This window comes from Leishmania mexicana, chromosome 33 (genome assembly GCF_000234665.1).
Source record: "Leishmania mexicana MHOM/GT/2001/U1103 complete genome, chromosome 33".
In the NCBI taxonomy this organism is placed as follows: Eukaryota; Euglenozoa; class Kinetoplastea; order Trypanosomatida; family Trypanosomatidae; genus Leishmania; species Leishmania mexicana.
This window is the reverse complement of record NC_018337.1, coordinates 659,294-681,820: the sequence shown is the minus strand read 5'-3', so window position 1 is coordinate 681,820 and position 22,527 is coordinate 659,294. Positions and strand designations below refer to the sequence as shown.

At 58.8% G+C, this 22,527-nt stretch overlaps 6 protein-coding genes across 6 annotated transcripts; all 6 read left to right on the top strand.

The window, feature by feature from the left end:
- Positions 1–1,009: 1,009 nt before the first annotated feature.
- LMXM_33_1560 (putative amastin-like surface protein) lies at positions 1,010–1,585 on the top strand (the record flags this gene model as incomplete). The annotated part of the gene is made up of 1 exon (XM_003878699.1): positions 1,010–1,585. The coding sequence occupies one exon, from the start codon at positions 1,010–1,012 to the stop codon at positions 1,583–1,585; it is 576 nt and encodes a 191-aa protein (XP_003878748.1).
- Positions 1,586–8,361: 6,776 nt separating this feature from the next.
- On the top strand, positions 8,362–8,862 carry LMXM_33_1555 (putative ubiquitin-conjugating enzyme; the record flags this gene model as incomplete). The annotated part of the gene is made up of 1 exon (XM_003878698.1): positions 8,362–8,862. The coding sequence occupies one exon, from the start codon at positions 8,362–8,364 to the stop codon at positions 8,860–8,862; it is 501 nt and encodes a 166-aa protein (XP_003878747.1).
- A 1,093-nt stretch (positions 8,863–9,955) lies between these two features.
- LMXM_33_1550 (conserved hypothetical protein) lies at positions 9,956–12,283 on the top strand (the record flags this gene model as incomplete). Its single annotated transcript, XM_003878697.1, has 1 exon — positions 9,956–12,283. One exon carries the CDS (start codon positions 9,956–9,958, stop codon positions 12,281–12,283), a length of 2,328 nt encoding a protein of 775 aa, XP_003878746.1.
- Positions 12,284–13,209: 926 nt separating this feature from the next.
- Positions 13,210–16,470, top strand: LMXM_33_1540 (putative kinesin; the record flags this gene model as incomplete). Its single annotated transcript, XM_003878696.1, has 1 exon — positions 13,210–16,470. One exon carries the CDS (start codon positions 13,210–13,212, stop codon positions 16,468–16,470), a length of 3,261 nt encoding a protein of 1,086 aa, XP_003878745.1.
- An 825-nt stretch (positions 16,471–17,295) lies between these two features.
- Positions 17,296–17,694, top strand: LMXM_33_1520 (conserved hypothetical protein; the record flags this gene model as incomplete). Its single annotated transcript, XM_003878695.1, has 1 exon — positions 17,296–17,694. The coding sequence occupies one exon, from the start codon at positions 17,296–17,298 to the stop codon at positions 17,692–17,694; it is 399 nt and encodes a 132-aa protein (XP_003878744.1).
- Positions 17,695–20,236: 2,542 nt separating this feature from the next.
- On the top strand, positions 20,237–21,763 carry LMXM_33_1510 (conserved hypothetical protein; the record flags this gene model as incomplete). The annotated part of the gene is made up of 1 exon (XM_003878694.1): positions 20,237–21,763. One exon carries the CDS (start codon positions 20,237–20,239, stop codon positions 21,761–21,763), a length of 1,527 nt encoding a protein of 508 aa, XP_003878743.1.
- Between the last annotated feature and the right edge of the window lie 764 nt (positions 21,764–22,527).

Sequence of the window (22,527 nt, the reverse complement as noted above, 5' to 3'; positions counted from 1 at the left end):
GCATTCTCCCCGGGCTCGTGCGGCATGTACCACCGCCACCCCCTGCGCCCTGGCGCACGACGCTGAGGGCGTCCCCGCTGGAAGCACGGCGTGCGGCGATGGCGCAGGCACGTCTGCGAGGGGGCGGAACTGGGAGGGGGCGGTGCGAGCCCCCTGGACGCATGGACCCGGTGCAGCGGCAGGACGGCTCGTAGTCGACGACGCGGATGTGGCCGCCGTGCCACAGGGCGTAGGGGCGCGCTGCTGCTGCACGCGCGCATGTGTCGGCCTGTGCGCGGTGGTATGGAGGCGGTGGGAAGCCGGTGCGTGCCTCGCTGATTCGGAGAGACGTGCGGATCAGCACCCCTAAACAAAAGCAAAACGACGAGTGCACATGCACACATCTCTCTATATGGCTGCGTACATATGTGTGCATGCGCCAACAACACCGCCGAAGGTCTCACGTTACGATGTCCTCGCGGACCGCTCGCTTGCTGTCCTCGCCTGGCAGGGCGGACGGCGTGCGTGCGCCTTTCTCTCTTCTCTCGCTTCTCCTCTGTTTGCTTTGTGGCACGCCTTCGTGCGCGCGTGCGTGCTCGTTACCTTGCTTGCCTCCCTTGTCCGACGCGTTCAACCCAACACCGCCACTGCCGCCCCCATCGTCCTCCTGGAGAGGAAGGGTAGGGTGTGCTGCACGCCTCGCAGCGTCACTTGCCTGCCTCCCGGCCACTGCCTCCTTCTCCATCTCTCTTCTCGCCCTGTTTCACTGCTGCCCACGCCGCCCATCCCTCTTCCGCCTCTCACAACACGCACGCACGCCACCGGACGCCAAACGACAACGCGTGCGCGCACACGCCGCAGCCAGAAGGACATCGCGTCGCCGCACCTCTGCTCTCTCCCGCTGTCCCACCTGCCCTCCTCGTCCGCTGTGCTGCGCCATCTCATCCCCCCACTACCCCCTCTGCTGTTGCCTCCCCCGTCTGCCTCGGCGCTGCCCTTCTCAGCCTCTCGCTCTCGTCCGCTTGCGGCCATGGCGTACAGTGTCCCCCTCATTCTGTACGTGATCATCCAGTTGGCGGCGCTCCTCTTGCTGCTGGTGGGAACGCCGATCGAGATGTTTCGCGTGATGGTTCCAAATGGCGATCCCATTTGCATCACCCTGTGGGGTAGTCCTTATACGTGCAGGTCCAGTGACTACTTACTCTACATCGAGATGCTATATGGGACTTGCCCCTCCCGTGTCTCGCGTTTCCGCGTTGCACAGGCGTTCGTCATCATCTCCATCGCCGTGTACTTGGCGGCGTTTACTGCAGGCCTTACTTTGCTGTTCTGCTGCTCTTTCCTCCGCGTGGTCTGCCTGGCGCTGAACGTGGTTGGCGCTGGCACCTTGTGCGTTGTGTGGGTGGCCATGGTGGTGACGTACAACAAGGTCGATGGCCCACAGTGCTCCAGGCTGAAGGATCGCGGCACCCTTGGCGTCGGGCTCATTCTCCTGGTGGTGGCCTGGATACTGGATATCATCAACATCATCTTCCTGCTGATACCGTCACAGGTGAGGGAATCAGTTGAGAGTGTGAACTCGAAGGAATACACAGAGCAAGAATAGGAGTGAAGAAGCCACAGGGAGCGGAGGGCGAGCTCGACAGCAGCACTGCACCTCCACGAAGCCGCACTCGAGGAGGAGCTGGTGTGAGCGAGGAGGAGCGTGCGGAAGCTGCGGGTTCCCGTGTGTGCCCTTGGCCGGCCCATCGCTCTCGGTGTGCGCGTGCGTGTCTTGGCTAGTGTGGCCCTGTGCGTCTCCCCTTCCCCTTCCTCTTCCCCGAAGCGCTGCTGTGGTGCCGGCGCATGGCTGCTGGGCTGTTGGTGGCGGCGCGGCGCGCAGGGGGGAGCGCCCGGTGTCGGTGCTGACGGCTGCGCTCTCTCCTTCGTGTGTGCTCGCCGGCGCGGCGACCTGCGCTGCGCAGAGTGGGCAGCGCACACCCTGCGCGCCGACACGGCGTGTGCGTGTGCGCTGGCGCATGCGCCCCTGTGACCCTCCTCCGCCGTCTTCCGTGAGCGGCTCCCGCGACCGCGACCGCGCCCTTCTGCTGCGGCTGCGGCTCTTGCGTGCTGCTGGCGCGCCGACACGTGCGGAGCGCTGTCTCGGTGCTGGTGCTTTGTTGGCGGTTGCCGCCCCGCGCTCTCGCCTTACTTGACGTTCTTCTCTTTCGAGCTCACTTATGCTTGCTGTTCTCTTCTCGGCGCCGAGGGAGGCGTGGCGTGCGCGTGCGTGCTGGCGGAGGCGGCGGCTGACGGTGGCGACGGCGCAGCGAAGGGCGGCCGCCGTGCCTCAGAGCGCACGCACACAGGCACACATGCACACACACGCGGCGCCGCGGACAGGGGGGCTGCAGGCGGAGCGGAGCCGAGGCGCGGCTGCTTTCCTGCTCGCTCCTCTGGCGTCTGGCTCGCGTATGTCTGCGTCTGCGCCCCCTGTGTGGCTGTGTCTCCGCGCCTCTCTCTTGCGCGATTTGTTTCGATGGCTTTGTTGCTTGCGCACCCCACTCAGTCCTCCAGGCTCCACTGTGTGGAGTCCCCACGCCGTATGACGGGGTGCAGCGGGCCTGGCGCGACGGAGGGAGAGAAGCACGGCGTGCAGGTAGACTGCGGGGTCTCACATGACCCTGACCTGTGGCTGGGCAGCATTCTCCCCGGGCTCGTGCGGCATGTACCACCGCCACCGCCTGCGCCCTGGCGCGCGACGCTGAGGGCGGCCCCGCTGGGAGCACGGCGTGCGGCGATGGCGCAGGCACGTCTGCGAGGGGGCGGAACGGGGAGGGGGCGGTGCGAGCCCCCTGGACGCATGGGCCCGGTGCAGCGGCAGGACGGCTCGTCGTCGACGACGCGGATGTGGCCGCCGTGCCACAGGGCGTAGGGGCGCGCTGCTGCTGCACGCGCGCATGTGTCGGCCTGTGCGCGGTGGTATGGAGGCGGTGGGAAGCCGGTGCGTGCCTCGCTGATTCGGAGAGACGTGCGGATCAGCACCCCTAAACAAAAGCAAAACGACGAGTGCACATGCACACATCTCTCTATATGGCTGCGTACATATGTGTGCATGCGCCAACAACACCGCCGAAGGTCTCACGCTACGATGTCCTCGCGGACCGCTCGCTTGCTGTCCTCGCCTAGCAGGGCGGACGGCGTGCGTGCGCCTTTCTCTCTTCTCTCGCTTCTCCTCTGTTTGCTTTGTGGCACGCCTTCGTGCGCGCGTGCGTGCTGGTTACCTTGCTTGCCTCCCTTGTCCGACGCGTTCAACCCAACACCGCCACTGCCGCCCCCATCGTCCTCCTGGAGAGGAAGGGTAGGGTGTGCTGCACGCCGCGCGCGTTGCTGCTGCGCGTGGTGGGGCTGGGCCATGCGCGTGCAGGTGTGCGCTCTCGCATGCCGGCATATATGTGTGTGTGTTCACACCGTCTGGCAGCGCAGCCGCTTTTTGTGCCGATTCCTCATCATGCGCCCCACTCCTCTCTCTGCTGCACGCTGGCGCGCGGCTCGTGAGTGGTTCTCGAGGCAGCACGGTGGTGCAGAGGAGCCGCGCAGCCGTGAGCAGCGCAGACACGCACACGTCAACACGAGGCACTCACATGCGCACATGATGGCACTGTCATACTTGTGCCCTGGTGAAGCGGCGTGCTGAGAGGCACGCGCGGAGTCTGTTTGTTGTGCGAGTGCTCGCGCGCGTGGAGCGGTGGCGGCGGCGGCGCACATTTCCTGTTGTCGCACGCCTGTGCACGCGTACTGGGCGTGCGGCACGGTCAACCCCTCCGCCGTGTAGGGTGCAGCCGCGTGTGCGGCGCACGCGGTGCGGAGGCTATGACGCGCTAAGTTCGTTGAGCGGCAGCTGACGGGTGGAGCGTGTGACTCGTGGAAGGAGTGGCTCTCTCGCTGCGCGTGATTGTATCGGTGCTGGGGGGGACGGCATTGGCGAGGAGGCGCGACAAGCGCCGGGTGATGCGCATGCTGCTCTGTGAGCGGGTGAAGAAGAGTTCAGTGGCTGTGCCCAGGGGAGGTAGAGGGGCTTAAGGAACTGCTTTCCCGACGGGTCTGCTCTCGGTTTCGTGTAGTCGAGTTGCCTGCAGGCGGTCTGGCGGCATCAGCGGGGCCGTCAACTCGACCCGCCATTGGGACTCTTCTCTAGGCCGGCGAGGCCTTCGTGGTGATGCGCCAGATGGAGGATGTACTGTTGGCGGCGTCAGCTTCCCGTATCCTTCGCATCGCTGCCCTTGCCGGAGCTGTGGCGGGTGCGAGAGTGCGCTGTGCCGCATCGCCGTACGCCTAGAGGGCGTTCTGGTCGTGGACTTAGGCGTTCGTTACTTGGAGAGCACGCGGGATGCGTCCGACCCGGTGCACTTTGTGAAGGCTGTGAGGACACGCTGCAGCGATGTGGAGGAACTGCACGGGTGCGCCGGAGCGTCCCAGCTGGTCTGCCTGTGCGGCGGTGCGGCAGCTGCCTTTGACGCCGTTCGCCGATGGCTTGTACGACGGCACCGTTAGGGTCATGTCGGTGCTGTGCCAGCGAGGTCTGCGGGAGATCGCGCTGCGCGAGGCTGTGCCGAAGGAGTGGCGCTTCGCGCAGCCGGTCGTGCACACGGCTGTGCCCTGCATGTTGTTCTAGCCTGTCGACGGGACCGGCGCGTACGAGCGGAGGCCGGACCGCCCGCTTCTCTCTGTGCGTTTGTGCAGATGCCGATGTAGCTGCGGTGGCTCTGCCGGCGTGTCTCGGCACCCAGCCGTTGGATGCACACCCCGCCGTACGTTGAAGCACTGTGAGGTTGGTGTCGACAGCTGCGTGCGAGTGTGGGCCTTCCTGAGCAGTTGTCGCGGGAGAAGGTCGTGGTGACAGGCGAGTGGGGAAGGGGAGGGGAGGAAAAGGGGGCGCTCGCCCGCTGCGGACGCTCCGCAGCCGGTCCTGGGAAAGCAGGCATGCATCGACATGAAAGGTGCTGCTGACTCACGCGGTATTGTGAGCAGTGCCCAGGCGGAGTCACTGATGCATGCGCATGCGTATGTGTATGTGTGCTGTGGTGAGGGCGTGCGCCCTGGACAAAGAATGCTACCAGGCTGCTCACGCGCTCTCACTTCTTCTGCTTACCTCCTGCTCCCCGCCATAAGCAGGCAGATGAGTGCACCGATCCCTGCGAAAGGATCTGGAGGCCCCGAAACGCCTCACCGTAGACTCCATTGGTCCGACTCCGCTGCATCTCTCTCTCACGCTATCGGAGGTGTGCCGGAGAGGTGTGTTCCGTGCGCGGCTGTGGTCTTAATGGTGCAGAGATGGGCGGGAGCGGGTGCGCGTGCGCCGCGTTGTGATGGGCTGAGTGCGGAAAAGCAGCTGTGCATGGCCATTCTCATGTATGGCCAAGCCCCGCGCGGCCTCACATTTGCGGGGCCTCAGACGGATTACACCGGCTACCGGTGACATCTCATGAGCACCGGAGACCGGGGGAAGGGCGGGCGTCCTGCACACGTGGAGATTCTGACTGGCGGATGGTTCCGATCACCATGCTGCTGAGGGAGGGGGTGCGGGTGTCGGAGGAGGGCATCCATCGCCTCGAGGCGGCTGCGAGCTGATTCATGGACAGCCGTCCGAGCCCGCTGCAGGGCGGACACAGTGTGTGCCGATTCATTCTAATAGCGGCTGTGGACGGTCCCCAGCCTCCATCCGTCGACGCCGCTCTCCCCGGTGCCATGGGGATGCCAGCGCCGCTGAGCAACCTCTGGTCCGGAGAGCCTACTTCTGACCGGACGGTGAGAGGCTGCCGCCCCAGGCGCCATCTGCTCCACCGCGACGTGGCGTGGGCCTCTGCTGAACACTCACCCTGTCCAAGTCCTCAGAGCCAACCTGTGTTGCCCAGGCTGGTGCACGATGCAGACCGTCGGTGTCGCCTCTCGGCGATCTACAGCGTCGCATTCAACGGGAGCGGCATGAAGTCGCCAGAGAGCTGCGACACTGCGCTGGCTTTTAAGAGGGCCTTCGACTGTCTCTTCACTCCGGTGCGGCTTTCGCGCGGGCTTGTCCTCTGCAGCGCAAGCTCCCGGGACGCGTGGACGATGGGGCCCGTGGCCCTGATGTGTTTAACCGGGAGCAGGAGCATGAGAGGGGGGCACGGTAGGAAGAGAGCACGCACTCGAAGAGCAGCAGGTAGACTGGGTGCCACCACGGGCACGATGGGGACACGACCCCGCCGACGCGCCGATCCGTGACCCCGCATATCAAGCGTGATGGGGCACCACTGGCAGCACGGTGAGGTGCGACATGTAACTGGAGGGACAGGTGGCTCGGCGCTGCTTTCTGTGCCCTCAAGCACACGCATATCCGCGTATCCGATGCGTTTGTAGGAAAAGACACGCACTATTCCCAGGTGTATGGCGCCACGTGGTAAGCGGCCCGATGGCTCCTGGGCCAAGCCGAATCGACATAGACGAATATGCTGACTCGTCAGTCACCTTGGTGTAATTCTTTCTTCTCTGTCGTATCTCTCCCCTCCCCCTTTCTTCTTTCCTTCACACAGGTTCATATAAAATTTGTTGTCTATGTGTATATACGGTAGTCCCTTTTCCATTTTTGTGTCGACGTATACATAACTCGTTCTCACATTATTCGATTCCACCGAGTGGGTTATGTGTTAAGTGTGTCTTTTTGTGGTTTGTAAGTCTGTGCGCGGTAACGCACTACCCTCTCGCTATGTAACGGTCTTTTTAGGTTCCGTTTCAGCTCGGTCGGTGTTCTGATGAGCCGCAGCGCGATCACACACACACACACACACACACACACTGACATACATACATACAAATGTGCACGCATGCACATTTGGCGCTCAGCAAATTCCGAAGACCACCCTAAAGCTTGGGGCGTAGCCTCGGAGGTCTGACCCCTTTCTTCCCCCTCTTTCTCTCGTGTGCCTTTTTCTTTCGCTCCAGCTCCTCTAAGTGGGTAGAAGTGGTGACGCCACACCACTCGTATCCTTTTCCCTCCGTATACATGTTTATCGCTATGTCTGTATATGGGTAGAGTGAGAGGGAACTCATAGCACGAAAGCCAATTCCTTGTGTGCCTCTTTTTGATTTGTCGCATGTGTCTGGTGTGCCTTCTGTCCGCACAACAACAAAAAAAGATAACTCATTTTCTGCCGTTTGTTCATGCCTCCCCACCGTCACGCCGTTTCCTTTTGTTGTTGTCGCTGTGTATTTGTGTTACACGACTGCATGGGGGAGGGGGGTTCCTGCTCTCCCTCTTTTTTGTTGTTGGTGGGGTGGGGCGGTGGACGGATGGGTGATTCTTTTGTTGTTTGATTCGACGTTGACGGAGAGCCGTGTATGTCATTGTGCTTTGGCTCTTGCGTCTATGATGATTGCTCGTATACTTTTTTTTCACCCCATGAGATGTACACATAAATATATATATATTGTTGTTGTTGTTTGTGTGGTGAAACGCTGGGTTGTAAAGGGGGAAAAAACTATAGAGAAGTAGAGGAGCACGGTGTGATGTGATCGTGAAACAGCACCTACGCCGACGCCGCCCCCCCCCTCCCCCTCCCAATATATCCGTGAGTCGAACACACGGACGAATTGTTACCGTGTTTTGATGGTCAACATCCCTGTAACGCTACACTGCATACTTCAAAAGTGAACAGACGAACGAACAAAACGACTGAGGCTGACTCTTCGCATCGTATGTTTTTCTAAGACAGCAAGAGGGAAGACTGGTGCTGGATGCTAAGTACACCACTTCGCTTTGGCTATTATGGGACCCCTCTCGGTGTTTAAAAGAGTAGGCCATGCGGGGGCGTTGTGTTTCTCTCGCTGGCTTCCGCGTAGTCGCAGTTCGCAGAGTGTGCCACATGAAAAAGTAAAGCTTAGTGGCTCTATGCTCTCAAGGCGCGCCAAGAAGCACAACCGGCTCCGCATCTCCCTTCCACTGCCTCACCTTGCTTCCCAAGTGTGCACCACAGATGTCAAGAAAAACACGCGTTCCCCAACCCCGAAAAAAAAGGTAAAAGTCGAGCACGAAGAGCAGAAAAGACACACTCATAGACGCATCGCCAAACGGTGCACGAACCACCCCAATATAAAACTGGTTTGGCGTGTACCGCTGGACCCGACGATTCTACGCTGTTTGGCTAGGAAGGGCGCCAGAGCGCACACACACACACACACATACACACACACACGTATATACACGCAGAGGGACCCGCTGTGAACCCTTGGTCGGGCGACACCAAAGCGCATCCTATTCCTTCATGTTTGCTGGGGTTTTTTTTTCACGACGGCTCGTGTCGTTTTTCGGCGTTGTTTCTCTTATTATTTTTTTTTTTACTTTTTAATTTCTTGTTCGTCCTAGAAATGTCAGTGCGCACTGTGCGGCGAGCGAACATGGACTTTGCACGTCTTAAGGAGCTGGCCAACAGCGGTAGTCCCACGATCAGTGCTGTGGACATGGCCGATGAGAATGGCATCACGGCCCATGGTGACGCTTTTCACTGGCGCGTTCGCGTTATGCCACCCGCTGAGAGCGTCTATCATGGCACCACGTATGATATCTTGTTCACGCTCTCCCAGGAAGATTACCCGTTCAAGCCGCCAGCGGTGCGCGTACTCACCCGCATCTTCAACCCCATGGTATCAGAAGACGGCGCCGTATGCGAGGGTCTTCTGCATAACGATGACTGGAAACCTACCACACCAGTTGCAGATGTCGTAGCTCATGTTGTGAAGGCAATCTTCCTTGATTACAAGACCTACGCCGTATTGAATGAGACGGCAGCTGGCGTAATGGCCACCGCAACGCCTGAAGAGTTCAAGAAGCACGTGCAGCGTACGCGCGCCGGAGACGCGCGCGCGTGAAGTCGTAGCGGAATCCTTACGGAACTAGTACCCGGTCATACTCGCTTGTGCAACCACTTCGTGTCAACAGCACCCTCGCATAAAGGGGTGTTGCGTGCATTATGCGCGTCCGTGTCCCTCTCTGGTGGTAGTACCTTCTACTGATATTCCTCGTGCACTCTTCCACCCTGCCTCCCCCCCCCCGCACCATTCCTCACTCACGGCGGGGGGCATCTCTTGGGGGTGCGGATATGTCGTTTCTCTTTCTTGTTGTGTTTGAGTCAAAGCTGTGTCATGGGGTCGGAGTGTGTGTAAGTATGTTGGAGAGCGGATGTTCGACTCTGCTGGCATGGTGCGCTAAATTCTCCCGCCATCGCTTTTATCTTGCTGTTTTTTCGTCTCTACTGCTCTCGGTACGCCCACGACCCCCTTGGCCATGCCATAATGTTGTCCCCCCACCCCCACCCATCTTCCTTCCCGTCAGTGAGTGCCGACCTCTCTAGGTATTCGCTTCGCCCCTCTCCCCTCTCTTTCCATCTTCGTATCCCTCCATCGCGAACATCCCATTGTCCCCATTTATGCTTGATTTTAGTGTTGTTGCCGTCGTTCTGTTTTGTCTCTCTGTCTCTGTCTGTCTTCTTGTGCTGTCCTGCGATTTGCGGCAGCCCTCTCTTCCCTGACGTGGTTCTCGGTCAACGTCTGCTGTGAGGATGGGTGGATGAAACGTGAGAAACACGTTGTAAACAAAGCGGTACTGTAAGCTGATGATCCAAGCTGCATGGGGTGCCTGGGGCTTCTTTTGCTGGTTGTGTCTTTGCTTACCCACATTTTCTGGCGAGTGTACTCAGCATCCTCGTTCTGCAGCGCCCTCTCCAGGCCAAAGGTATAATGCATGGTCCCCCATCCCCCACCCCCCATCTCCATTCCCTCCCTCGTCTATGGCGCCTCTTTCCTGCTTACGTGCCCTAGAGTGCGCGGGCACACGCAGGCCTGTGATGCGCACACGTCGCCTTCCTTTTTTTCTCCTCCGCTTCACCTCCGGCTGCGCGAAGGACGCCTTCTCTTTCCCTCTTCCGCCGAAATGCTCTCAGGAAGGGCACCCATTCGAGTGCCAATGTCACGGCCCCGGCCAACCAGCGCGTGTCTCTTACGGCGCCCCACGGCGCCTTGTGCACAAAGTCTGAGCGCATTTTCCCATCTGATCATTGCTACACGCACCATTGTGCAGTCAAACGTGACGGGAGGCGTCCGAAGTCTCCTGGACCAGTTTGAGACCCGACAACTCATCACCCGGCTGAGGCGTAACCGCAACGGCAACTACTACCGCTTCCGTCAGAAGCTCTGGCCTTCGCAAGAGGCGCTTGAGAAGGAGCTGACAGAGATCACGTACAGCCCGGTGGAGCGGCAGCCGTTCGCGTTGCTGCCGCAGCGCGAGGCACCGCGTCAGGTGTTCGCCTGTGAAGGTCGCGGCGGTACAACGCTCCTTGAAGCGGTGCAGGCAGAAGTACGAGGGGCGAGCGCCTCAGAGAGCAGCTCGACTCCGGCAGCTGTGTCGTCACTTTCGAACCAAAGTGAGTTGTGTGACGATAATGGCTCACTTGACTTCATGGCGAGTCTGCTTCGAGCAGATCAATCTGTAGGCAGCAAGATCATCACGGAGGCGGACGTGGAGGGCACCGTTCTCGAGTCTGCTCGCTTTCGCGCTCAGCAGATTCTTGCAAGCGATCTCACTTGCAACGCCGTCAGTGTCTCCCCCTCCACTGCCGTCTGGCTTCGCAAGCCCGCCGAGTCCACCGACGCGGCGGGAACTTCCTGGTCAGCACTAGGCTTGGACCCGCTCATTAGCTCCGCTGCTGAACAGGTTTACGGGCCAGTGCCTACGCGTCTGCAGGCCCGTCTGCTACCTGCCCTACTCAACGAGGATCACAACGACGTGCTCTTCAACGGCGTCACAGGTAGCGGCAAAACGTCGGTGCTCGTGCTGGGTCTCCTGCAGGGCATCCGCAGCGAGGCCGCTGGGATGAACGTCCTTGTGGCGGCAAATACAATCAACGCCATGCGACTGCACGACACAGTCAAGGCGCTCTGTAGGCGAGCAGGCGGCGGTGTCATGGTCGACCGGCCTGCTGACGACTACTCCTGGCTCTTTCTCGGCACTTACAGAGAGGACTATGACTCCTACTACGAGCATCTTCGACGCGGGCTACGGCGTGCGACCGGGCCAGCTCGGCTATTCATCACGACCGCCGACGTCATGTGTCAACTGCTGTTTGAGAAGAAAATGGAGTTTGAGGACTTTGGCTACCTGCGACGCGTCTACGTGGACGATATCGGTGCGCAGGTACCCTTGCTGCCGGAGAGTGCCTCTGTAGCCGTGGTGCGGGAACGACTGCGCAACCCGCTGGCTGCGGAACTGCTGTTGGGGACGCTGCATCAGCTGCCTGGCCCCCACGTTAGGTCGGTACTGCAGCTCGGTATGGTCTCCGCTGACGTGGATGGCAAACTAAAGGATCATCTGCAGGCGCTGTGCATGAAACCCGTGGCCCAGACGACGGTGCTGTCCACCGTCCGCGTCCCCTCCACCGTGCACTGCCTTTTCTCCTTCTTTCTCGGTCATAAGGAGGATCGCTTCACGTACCTTGTGCGCCTCCTGTGGAATGCGCGGGAGACGATTCCTGGCCGCGCTATCCTCTTTGTTCCGGACGCCGAGGATGTTCTCAGTGCACGGCGGCGACTCCGCGGACTTGGCGCAGATGTCAAGATCTTCTCGGAGGTACACGGGGACAACAAGTTCAAGGGCAACTGGAAGTTTCTGCTCTTGAGGGAATCGGAGGCGTTCGGCGTCGACTTGCCCCTCGTCTCGCACGTCTTTATCACCTTCGTGCCGACTTCGTGGCAGCGCTTCCTGCATATGTGCGGGCGCACCGGTCGCATGGGCAACCTTGGCTGGGTCTACGTGGTGAGCGACAAGCAAGAAGCGAAGAGCATTCGCGAGGTTGCCGAGGCGCTCTCAGTAGACTTCTGCAATCATGTTATCAGTGATGACCTTCAGCAGGTTCGACCCGCGGACGTGGAGCGCTTCACGAAGAAGCCCGAACTTTATGGTCTTGATCCTCAATTCGCCGTGCGACAGCACTACACCGTGCAAGCCGAGAACCCAGATATAGCGTACCGCAAGCGCGAGTTCTTCTCCAAGCCAGCCATCAAGCAGTTTCAGATGGAGGACTACACCTCAACCCCGATCAAGCAGCGTCGCTTCGATCACGCTAGGCAGCTGTCGCAGGATGTGGAGCGGAATCCATCGATTGTGCTTGACATGCAGAAGAGAGGGCTTCTGGACGCGCAACTCAAACCGACAAAAACGCTAAAGCGATACATGGACAGGAAGACGCATAGAGAGGCACCCGACCCCTTCGAGAAAGGGCGAAAGCGCCGTCAGTGACGATGAGCGGTGACAGAGTCGATAGCGAGACGGTGATGCGCGGACTTTGACTTGCTTTCTGGTGCTGTGTGACGCACGTCCTTCGGTACGGCAGAGACTCTCCGCCGTGATCGGCGCTGGGTCCTAATCTGCTACGGATTCAGCCATTTGGAGGGCACTTCGTATCTTCACATACTCCGTGTAGCTAAACCTAGAAGGAGTGAAAAGGTCGTGCTTATATTGGCACCGCTGCCGGACATGTGCTCGTGGTGTTCTAGACCTTCGACACGTGAACGACAGCAGGAATCACGCGTGTGATTTTTTTTTTCGTAGCTTAATCGCCTTCGGTTGCTACGCTGGCACCATCGTTCCCACAGAGATGGCGCTCGATTCTGGCGTGTATCGGCGGCGACACGCTCTTCCTCTCAATCACCGCGCCATGCCAATGGAACCTGCTTCGCTCATAGGCATCTCTTTTCTCCTCCTCAGCTTCCTCCTCAATGAGCATCTCTTCTTCACACTTTCTCACGATCAGCCGTGGTTTTTTTTTTTCGTTTCTTTTCTGTCTGTTGCTTGACGTCTGTCGCGAGACAACAACAGTCTCTCGACGGTTTCTTCTCCACAGCCTGGAATGCCAAGCACCACCACCCCGCGAAGGCACAAAATAATACCGCGCTTGTAAGTAAAAACTGCCGCCGATACCCACCCCACCACCCCACCCCCGACAGACGAGCAGAGAGGAAAGCACAAGACGACGAAAAAACGGAAAAGGAAAAAAACGGATCGGCGTCATGTGTTGCTCTCTGTTCGACGCAAATCCTCACCTGCCGTAACCGCACCCCCGCGAACAGGCGAACCGCCGGCACCTCGTTGGACATTACACATTTGTTCATCATCATCATTGGTATCATCTTTGGTGCCTGACATTGAACTAGATTGCGGAAGCGATGAGGAATGACGGTAACAGAGGCGACCCACAGTCGCTGCCGCCCAGGACGCGGCACGTGATGTGGAAGCCGAGCGACGTGAGTGCCTCACCGATCCATCTTAGCACACCGAGTGCGCACAGGGACCCCATCGCCAGTAACGGAGCCTTGACCACGAAAGAAGCCGTGAGGGAAGGCAAGCGATGTTTTGGTCGCATCCGCGTTGTCGTGCGCTGTCGTCCTTTGCGGCCAGACACGGAAGCTGACCACTCAACCGAGTGTGTCCATATCAAAGGCGACGAGGTGATCGTGTGTGACAGGGCGACGCGAAAAGAAGGCCGATCCTACCGTTTTGATCGGGTTCTGCCTGCCGAAGCGGACCAGGTGACGACCTTCGCCGAGATTGCCCCTCTCGTAGAGCACGTTCTCGATGGTTTTCATGCCACCGTATTCGCCTATGGACAAACAGGTAGTGGCAAGACCCATACCATGGATGGCTTGCGCTACGCACCGAACTCGCAGCAGCGCAAGGCAGTCTTAGCGGATGTGGACGGGACAGAAGTGCAGCGACATGGCATCATGCCTCGTGTTATACAGCTGCTCTTTGACCGCGCACGTGAGCGGCAACCCGCGACCGTCTTGGAGGGCACTGAAGCGCAGCATGATGCAGAGATGCCGGACGACGGGGTAGAGTACACGTTCCGCTGCAGCTTCTACCAGATCTACAACGAAAAGATCACCGATCTACTTCGCGGCACCAGTGTCTCGGGGGATGCCGGCGAAGCAGCAGCGTCGTCTTCGTCCATGTCGTCGGCGCTGACGAAGCTTAAGGTGGGTGCGCGCAGCAGAAGAGGCGTCGGTGTGGGAAACCTGCGTGTGCGCTGGCACAAGGGCGACGTCTTCACGGTGGAGAATTTGTTTATGTGCACCTGCAACTCCCCGGGTGAGATGCGGGAGATGCTGTTCAGTGGCATTCAGCAAAAAGTGATGAGCAGCCACCTACTGAATGACCAGTCTTCCCGCTCTCATTGTGTTTTCACCATCTATGTGGAAAGCCGCGCGCGCCGGAAAGGCGAGCTGCTTAGCCGATCGGAGCTGTCACTCGTGGATCTGGCCGGCTCCGAAAAGTTAGGTCTTCTCTCCCACAACCCAAGCCCCAGGCTTGTCAAGGAGTCGATCGACATCAACACATCGCTGCTGGCTCTAGGAAAGGTGATCACAGCACTCAGTAGTGGTCCTGTCTCGGCAGCTGCGGAGCTCAAAAGGAAAAACCTCTGTCTGGAACCTCGCGCTCGCGGCGGTGCAGAGCAGCAGCCGGCCGTCCGGCACATTCCCTATCGTGACAGCAAGCTGACCATGCTCCTGAAGCATGCTCTCGGTGGCAACTCCCTCACCACCATGATTGCTTGCATCAATCCCTCGGACAGCTACGTGGACGAGACGACCTCCACGCTCCTCTACGCGGGTCGGGCGAAGAACATACGTAATGCGCCGCACGTAAACGAGGACGCGACGACGGTGCTGATTCGGCAGCTCCGGGAGGAGATTGCTCAACTTAAAGCAGAGCTCGGCTATTACCGAGAGATGGCGACGAACTCACTGGTAGAGCGAGAGGGGCGCGTGAACGCGTGCAAATTCTGCGGCGGTGGCGTCTACAGGGATCCCCCACGCTCCGTCGACCCATCGAGCCTCACTCCCCGCGGCACGGCAAAAGACATCGCCACTGTACAAGAGGTGGATCAACTCGCTGACTCGCTTGTGGCTGCGTGCGGGATGCTAGCCAACTTGATGCAAGTAAATGCGCAGCTGCGCGAGTTCTATGACGCGGCGCGAGACAGGCAGGACGCTGCGGAACGCCGCGAGACAGAGCTCAACGCCGAAAACCTGGCGCTTCGTGAGCGCCTTGCCGTGCTGGAAGACATTGTGCTGCAAGACGAAGATCTGGAGGAGGTCAAGGGGAACAAAAGGATCGGCAACAGTGATGCCAGCGACGCAGACGAGACTCTTAACAGCAGCGAGTCAGGGGCGCGAGCGAGCAAGTCGTACAAGAGAAGGGGACGCTCGCGTGCGCTAGAAGAGACACTTGCGGTGGCGAAAGAGTCCACCCCTGCGCCGGCTCACGGGTGGGCTGCAGACGACACTGCGCGTGGCGGCAAGCTTGTCGGCAAAACTGCTGCAGGAAGCTCCTCTTCTCAGAGGCTCGCTTCCTCGTCAACAGCCGTTGGGCAACCTGCCTCCGCGACGAAGGAGCATTGCGAACCCAACACGCCCGCCTGTACATCACCATCCACGCAGCCAGTGGCGCAGCCCATGGCATGCAGCCCAGTGCGTGAGTGTGCACCTGACAGCGAGGCGGTGGCGTCGCCGATGCGCAAGATCGCACCTGGCCCGTCCACCATGGTTGAGCAGCTCTCCATCGCGCTGCGTGGCGTGCCAAATGGCAGTCCCTCATGCGACGAGGCCACGCTGAAGTGCCCAGCCGACCGTGAGTCCTCCAGGAAACGTGCAATGGATGAGGAGGACCGACGACGACCTCATGGTCGGAAAAAGACAGAGAAGAAGCGTAATGTGCTGGCGAGCCGTCTCAAGGAGTACGAGGCGCAGTACCGGACACCTCACACCATTGAAACGTACGCTGACTACTACAGGCAGCCGGCACGCAGCCAGAGTCTGGCGGTTGTCGTTCCTGGAGTTCCTGCTATCCGAGCCTCAGAGGCTGTTGCGCCGCAGGTGACGGCCACACTGCGGGAGATGAAGATGACAGTGTCAAAGCTGCCAAAGGCGGTTGTGCGAGAGTACGTGCCCGCCTCTCTTTTGCGGCCGGGTCTGGTCGGGTCCTTGGCGTTTGGCGGTGGCGATTCTGAGAAGGCGTTGTTTGAGCAAAACCGTAGCTCCCGCGAGGCGCGTCTGCATGCGTTGCAGCAGCGTCAGCAGGAGTTGTACCGGCAGGTTCACCTGGCCGTTCATGGACTTCGATCCGAGGATCAAGCAAGTATCGTCTCTCCTCCCCCGTCCGCGTCAGCCACTTCGTCAGCAGCCAATGCGCCGCAGCAACCAAACTACTCGAGCGATATCCCAGTCATTGCGGGCCAGCGAGAAGAGATGAGCAGCAGCAGAAGCGGCTTTGCACATCCTTCTTGTGGGCCGGCCCTAGCCTACCCTCCCCAGGCTGTTAATCGCACTACCACCGGCCCGTACCGTGAGCCGAGTATGCGACAGCGACCATCCGCGCCATCCGACAACATGAAACGGCTTATGAGGTACATGGAACGCGACCGGTGACGCAGGAGCGACAGTGTGGCATCTCTCTCAAGCGTGGTGGGTGTCCCTCTATGGCACCGGCTCTATTTTCACGCATATACTCTCTTTTCGCTGCTACGCGTGTGCCCGCGTGTGCGTGCGTATGTGTTTTGTTAGCCTTGTCGTCTTATGACGATGTACACTAACCTGCGTGCGCGTGCTTGCGTGGCCTGGGAAACAACCTTTGTGCTGCGCTCGAAGCAAGCGCATCCATGTAAACTCCCTTGAACTTTAGCCAGTAGGTCGGCATAACAAAGGACGCGCATATGGCGACTGTTATTACAGAAGGATCGGGCTGACGGAAGTGTGCTACCCCATGCTGTTCGTGTCATGCGGAACTAAACCCTATGGGGCGGAGGATTGACCCTGCCATTACCAGAGTATTGCTTCGCTCTACTGCATGCTTGCAGACGGCATCCTGCTAGCGCTCTCCCCTGCCGATGTCTTTTTTCTGTGTGTGTTCAACGAACTCCTCCGTTTCTCTTCTTTCCAACCTAACATCGCTCACATGTGAGCTCCGTAGTAGCGGTGCTCAGCCTACACATACTAATGGGCCACCCACAGCCTCGTATAACTGCCACAAGCACTTCCTCTGCTTCCCCCCCCCCGTCCTCTCCCCACTACACACACATGCACGCACACCGAAGCAACAGCTAAGCGGGGACGACTTAGTCGTGCCTGTTTCAGACTACACGGCCACTCCCCTCTTTTGTTTTTCCTTTCTCTTCCCTACCTCCTCCCATCATGGACAATTTCCAGACAACGTTTGAGGCCTTCGCGTCCTTCGGCAGCGCACCGTCGAAGGAAATGGACAACTCGCACTTCTCCAAAATGCTAAAGGAGTGCAAGATCATTGGCAAGAGCTTCACTTCGACGGACGCCGACCTGCTCTTCAGCAAGGTGAAGGCGAAGGAAGCGCGCAAGATCAGCTTCACGGAGTTCAAGGAAAAGGCTATTCCCGAGATCGCAGCCAAGATGAAGAAGACCCCTGCCGACATCGAGGCCATGATAGCCAACGCGGCCCCCAAGTCCAGCGGCACCAAGGCCGACACGGTGCGTTTCCACGATGATAAAAGCACCTACACCGGTGCTGCGAAGCAGGGCGGCCCGACGAACGTGGACCGAAACGCCGGCTCGCTCGCGGGTGTCGTGGACCGTCGCCAGGAGACAATTGACAACCGCGGCACCACTGCGAAACAGATCTAAACTCGAAGAGAGAATCACTGAATACAGTGCGGCGCTCGAAGGGAAAAAAAGAAGAAAGGAGCGCGACAGCAGGTGAAAAGGGGGCGCGGCTTGGCTGCAGCTCGATTGAGTCCTTCCCTACTTACGCTCTTCACACCCGCGCTGGCCTCTGAGGATGTGGGTATGTGCTCTGGTGACGAGTCCTTCCTTACTCGTTGATGCTGGACTGCGCTCAGCGTGCTCCTCTTTAGTTTCTCGTCTGTGGTGTGTGTGTGTGTGTGTGTGTGTGTGTGTGTGTGTACTTCAAGCTGTCTCTCGCTCTCTCCTCTCTCTCTCCCTTTCTCGCTTTCTCGATCTCTGTGATGCTTCTTCCGATGGATCTCCTCCTTGTACCTTGTATCTCTTCAGATGAACACGTTCCTCTCACCATGTACATGGAACGTGTTGGCCATGACTCGTTTTGCGCGAACCTGTGTCTTCCTCGTTTCCTTTCTTTGCCCTTTTGGCTCTCTCTTTATATATATATATATATATTTTTCTCGCCGGATCGGACGTGAGGACACACGTGCGTGCCGCCTTGCGTGTGCTTGGGAGCCTTCAGCGTTTCCACTTTCCTGTTGGTATCCACGGGATGTGCGTACGTGCTCAGTTGTATGTAGATGAGCGGAGGGTGCTCAAAGACGCTGCATCGGCAGCGCCTCAGAGATGGACAGCAACAATGTCACCTTCCCTCTCTCTCCCCGTTCGGAATGTGCTCTCCAAAAAGAAGAAAAGGAAACTCGCTGCCTCTTCGTTTTCCTGTACTTCTGATGGCATCTGCCATGTTCGCGAGTGTGCGTGCCGCCATCACCCTTCACTTCCTCAGTGCCTCAAAATGCCTTGCATCGGCCTTTTGTGGTGATTGGCTGCCTCTCGCCCTCCTCCTTCCCGTCATGCTGCGTGTTGTGCCCAATCGTTATCGTTGTCGTCGGCATGTCTCAACGCGTCACAAGCACAGACCCCACTTATACAGTCGCCACAACGGCAACGCAGTGGTGTTGTTGTACATCGCTACTAGGCATCCCCGGACAGGAAAGAGGACGTGACAGACAGACCTTCATGAAAATATGTGTCCTCTACGCAGTTTATCTTTTTTTTACGTGGGATGTGTTTTCCGGTATGCTTTCTGAGGCAATCGAAATAGGCCGTGCGACGAGGTGTGTCGTTGGGTCTCCGTTAAGAAGAGACTGACTTCTGATCCACCGTCGGGTCGTCACAACACAGGAAAGGCCCAGCCATGTCATCTCTCCGAGAGTGGTGGTTTGGGTATGTGGGGGGGTGAGCGAGCTATCTGTGTTGCGATCTGCTCGATGAGGCGCTTCGCCTGAGAGAAGCTCTCCTAACACCCCAGCCTAATAAAGGTTGAAGGGAGAAAGACCCTCCACTCACCACCACAGCGACACCGTAAAAGCAAGTCACGTAGAAGGTACCACTGTGTCTTACCGCACTCGCTCGCCCTTACCGTTCAAACTCGTTCACACACGCCTCATACCGTTCCTCTCCTTTCCTCCCACACATTTTTTCCTTATGTGTGCTTATGCCACACTGAATTCCTCTCACCCCTCACCCCTCAACGCACATCTGCGCGACCCCCGCATGCACTACAGCAACATCCCACAAACAGCATTTTCTAACACCTCCATCCACCTACCCACCCACCCCACGCACACACACACACACGCACCACCACTACCACCCTCCCTCCCTTCTCTACACCACTGTTCCCCCCCCCCGTCTTGCGTATTTCTCGGCCACACAACACACAAGCACGCATTCCTCAGCCTCCCTTTCTCTTCCTCTCCCCACCCCCTTACCCACTCTTTCCTTCGCCTTCTCCTCTCTCCAATTCTTGGGTCTGCCCCAGACGACAGCTGTCTCTTCGCCGATCACCCGGATCTGGACGCTGCACGAAGAACGTTTTCTCCTTCCTCTCCGTACCTGATGCTGGTGCGCAGGAAGTGCCGCCGCGGCCTTGACAGAGAAAACGAAACTGGAGGAAACGTAGAGCAGACAGACGAGTCCCATCGTCGGTCCCACACGGACTCTTTTCACAGCGCTGGACAAGGACAGAGCACCGCCTTCCCTCCACCCTTTTGCGCGCGCGCCCTGCTCTTTTTTATTTATTTTCGTTTTTATTGCCAATAGAACCGCGGCAAGCTGAGATCGGGCCGTTAGCGACGAATACCCGATCAGCTGCTGTCTGTGAGGAGCGGAGGTGTGCCGCTTGGTGCTGTGGTCGTATTCCGTGCCCCCGAAAACGCTTGTTTGTTCTCGGTCGCGCTGTACTGCCTCGCCGCCTTCTTTTTCCTTCTCGTCGTTTTCGCTTGGCTTTCTCTCTCTCTCTCGCTCTAGTGGAATGGATACAGAAACATCATCGGTAGCGGCCTCGCGTGATGGACACACCACTCGCCAAGGTGAGTCTGTTTTTGATGAGTACGATGAGATCAGCAACTTGACTGTCGGCACGAGCAGCCCAGTAGCGCATCCGGGTGTCAAGTCGCCGCACTCCGACTCGAAGAGTCGCATGTCGATGGATGCGATGACGCCGTCGTTCGAGAGCAGCGCCATTAAAGTCTATCATGAACCGCCCCAGCAGCTGGCGCTGAGCAACCATAACCTGCACGGCTTCACACGCCGAGTAGAAACAGGGGATGTACCCCTGCGCTTGGATGTCATTCCCGACGACGCCTACGTCGACTACGGCACGAACGTGCCGAAGCTGAGCGTTGAAAAAAAGGAGGCCAAGGATCACAGAGAGGCCTCGGTGTTGACTGCAGCCGCTCGCACCCGAGACCCGGGCGACCTCAGCAGCGATGTGGCCGACTCCGTCACGCAATACAGCAACGTCAGCCTGCATGGTGGCGAGGCGTCCATTGAAGGCAACGGGTGGAATATCGAAGACTCCAGCGTGGATCCGCAGGTAGGCAGCCCCACGCGACACCACACAGACCCTCTGAGCTCCGCCAACCTGGACCAGCACCTGCACGAGCTGTCCCGTGGCCCTGCCCCGCTCAGGGTGGAGAACATCATCGCCTCTGGTGTGCCCCACCTCCAGCGGCAGCGCGACGCGTCCACGACCACGGTGCTTCCAGAGACGACGGTAGCCAGCCTCATGGTAGAGCCCAGCGAAGTGGATGCCATGTCTTCCTCTGAGGTCATTTCGCTCTCGCGCATCCGCCCTGCCAAGCTGGCCTCCGTCGGCGATACGATGGACGATATGTGGAGCACCACATCCACTCGCGGTTTCGACACGATGTACTTTGGCGCCGGCGGGACCAAAGATGAGACTCTGCACGCCCTGTCCAAGGAAAACTTGCGGCAGCTGCGCCACCAGCTGGAGAGCGGCGAGACACCGCTGCGTCCGGAGGTGCTGGCTGGCCTAAGTACCATGGTGCAGGCCATGACGCAGACAAAGTCGACCAAGTCCGCCAGCACAGCTGTTGAGCCCACCGTGACAGAGGGACGTTCAAAACTGGTGGAGTCGGCAGCCTGCCTTGGAAGCTCTTTGCAAAGCTTTGCAGACACCCGCGGCCCCTTTTTGCTCGCCTCCGCCAACCTCATCAAGGACGGCGATGCCAGTGCGACCGCCGGCATGTCGTTTCGCCGCACCCTTGTGGATATGCCAGCGAGCGAGGCCGGCGACGGCCGTGCGCATGACTCCTCCGACTACCCGAACCAAGAGTTTCTTTGCTCGCCGCACGTTGACGTCAGTGACCGCAATGTGGATGAGGGCGCGGTGGACGAAGTCGAGGCGGAGAACGAGGATGAAGAGGAAGACGCCTTGCATGCGAAGACATCCACCAGCGATGACTCTTGCGAGGGCCAGAACGAGAGCGTCTTCAACATGACTGAGGACGATGGCGTCGACGACATGGCCGACCCGGCGGCCATGTCGCGTCACATGCGGGAACTGTTCAAGCTAGTCCAGGAAGGTCGCCAAGATCAGTCCCATCTCCGTCAGCTTGTCCTAGAGCAGCGCAGCGTCATTCAGTACCTGCAGAGCACCGTCAAGGATCTCGAAGCGGAACTCTCGGCACTGAAAAAGCACTAGCAGAGGGACAGACGGGAATACCTGTTTGTAGTGTGCTTCCCCATCATCTCCCTTTCAGCCGCTCACGTCAGCGTTGACATCTTTTTTTTTTCTTGAGTCGCGGCCTTTGGCGTTTTCTCTTTGTTGTTTCGAATTGCATTGGTCTACTCAGGTGCATCTCTGCGGCCTTCGTGTGCTACCTCGGCAGCACAGCTGTGTAGTTCTTCGCTGTCTCCTCCACTCAACCCCGCCCCCTTCACTCTCTGCCACCCTCCCTCCTCGACCCCCGCATCCTCTCCCGAGCTGCTTGGGCCTATTACCGTCTGCCCCACTGGTACGTTGTTTGCCCCTGCTGTGCCCACTCTTCATTTTTATTCGTTTGTGAGCGCTGTCCTTTTTCGTTTTCATTTTTGGTTTCATGTTGCTCTTCCTTTTGCCGTGCCGCTCTCAGAAGACGTGCTTGACGTTGCGCCGAAGAGGCTTCCTTGTTGTTGTTTTCTTCCTTTGGCTCGCTTTCTAGCGGCGTCTCACTCGTGTATGTATGTAGATGTGTGCGTGTGCAGAGGTGTGTATGCATGCGTGTGTGTGTGTGTATACCTACACGTTCTGCGCACCTTCATCACCTTTTTTTTCTTCCAGACTTTCCACGAGAGCTCGCTGCCCCTCTGTCCTTGTCTCACAGGCAGACAAATCTTCTGCCGCTTTTGATCGCGCCTCCTCAAACACATACCCGGTAAAGCGAGCTGGAAACACATCATCCCCATTCGCGTATGTGCGTCGACTCT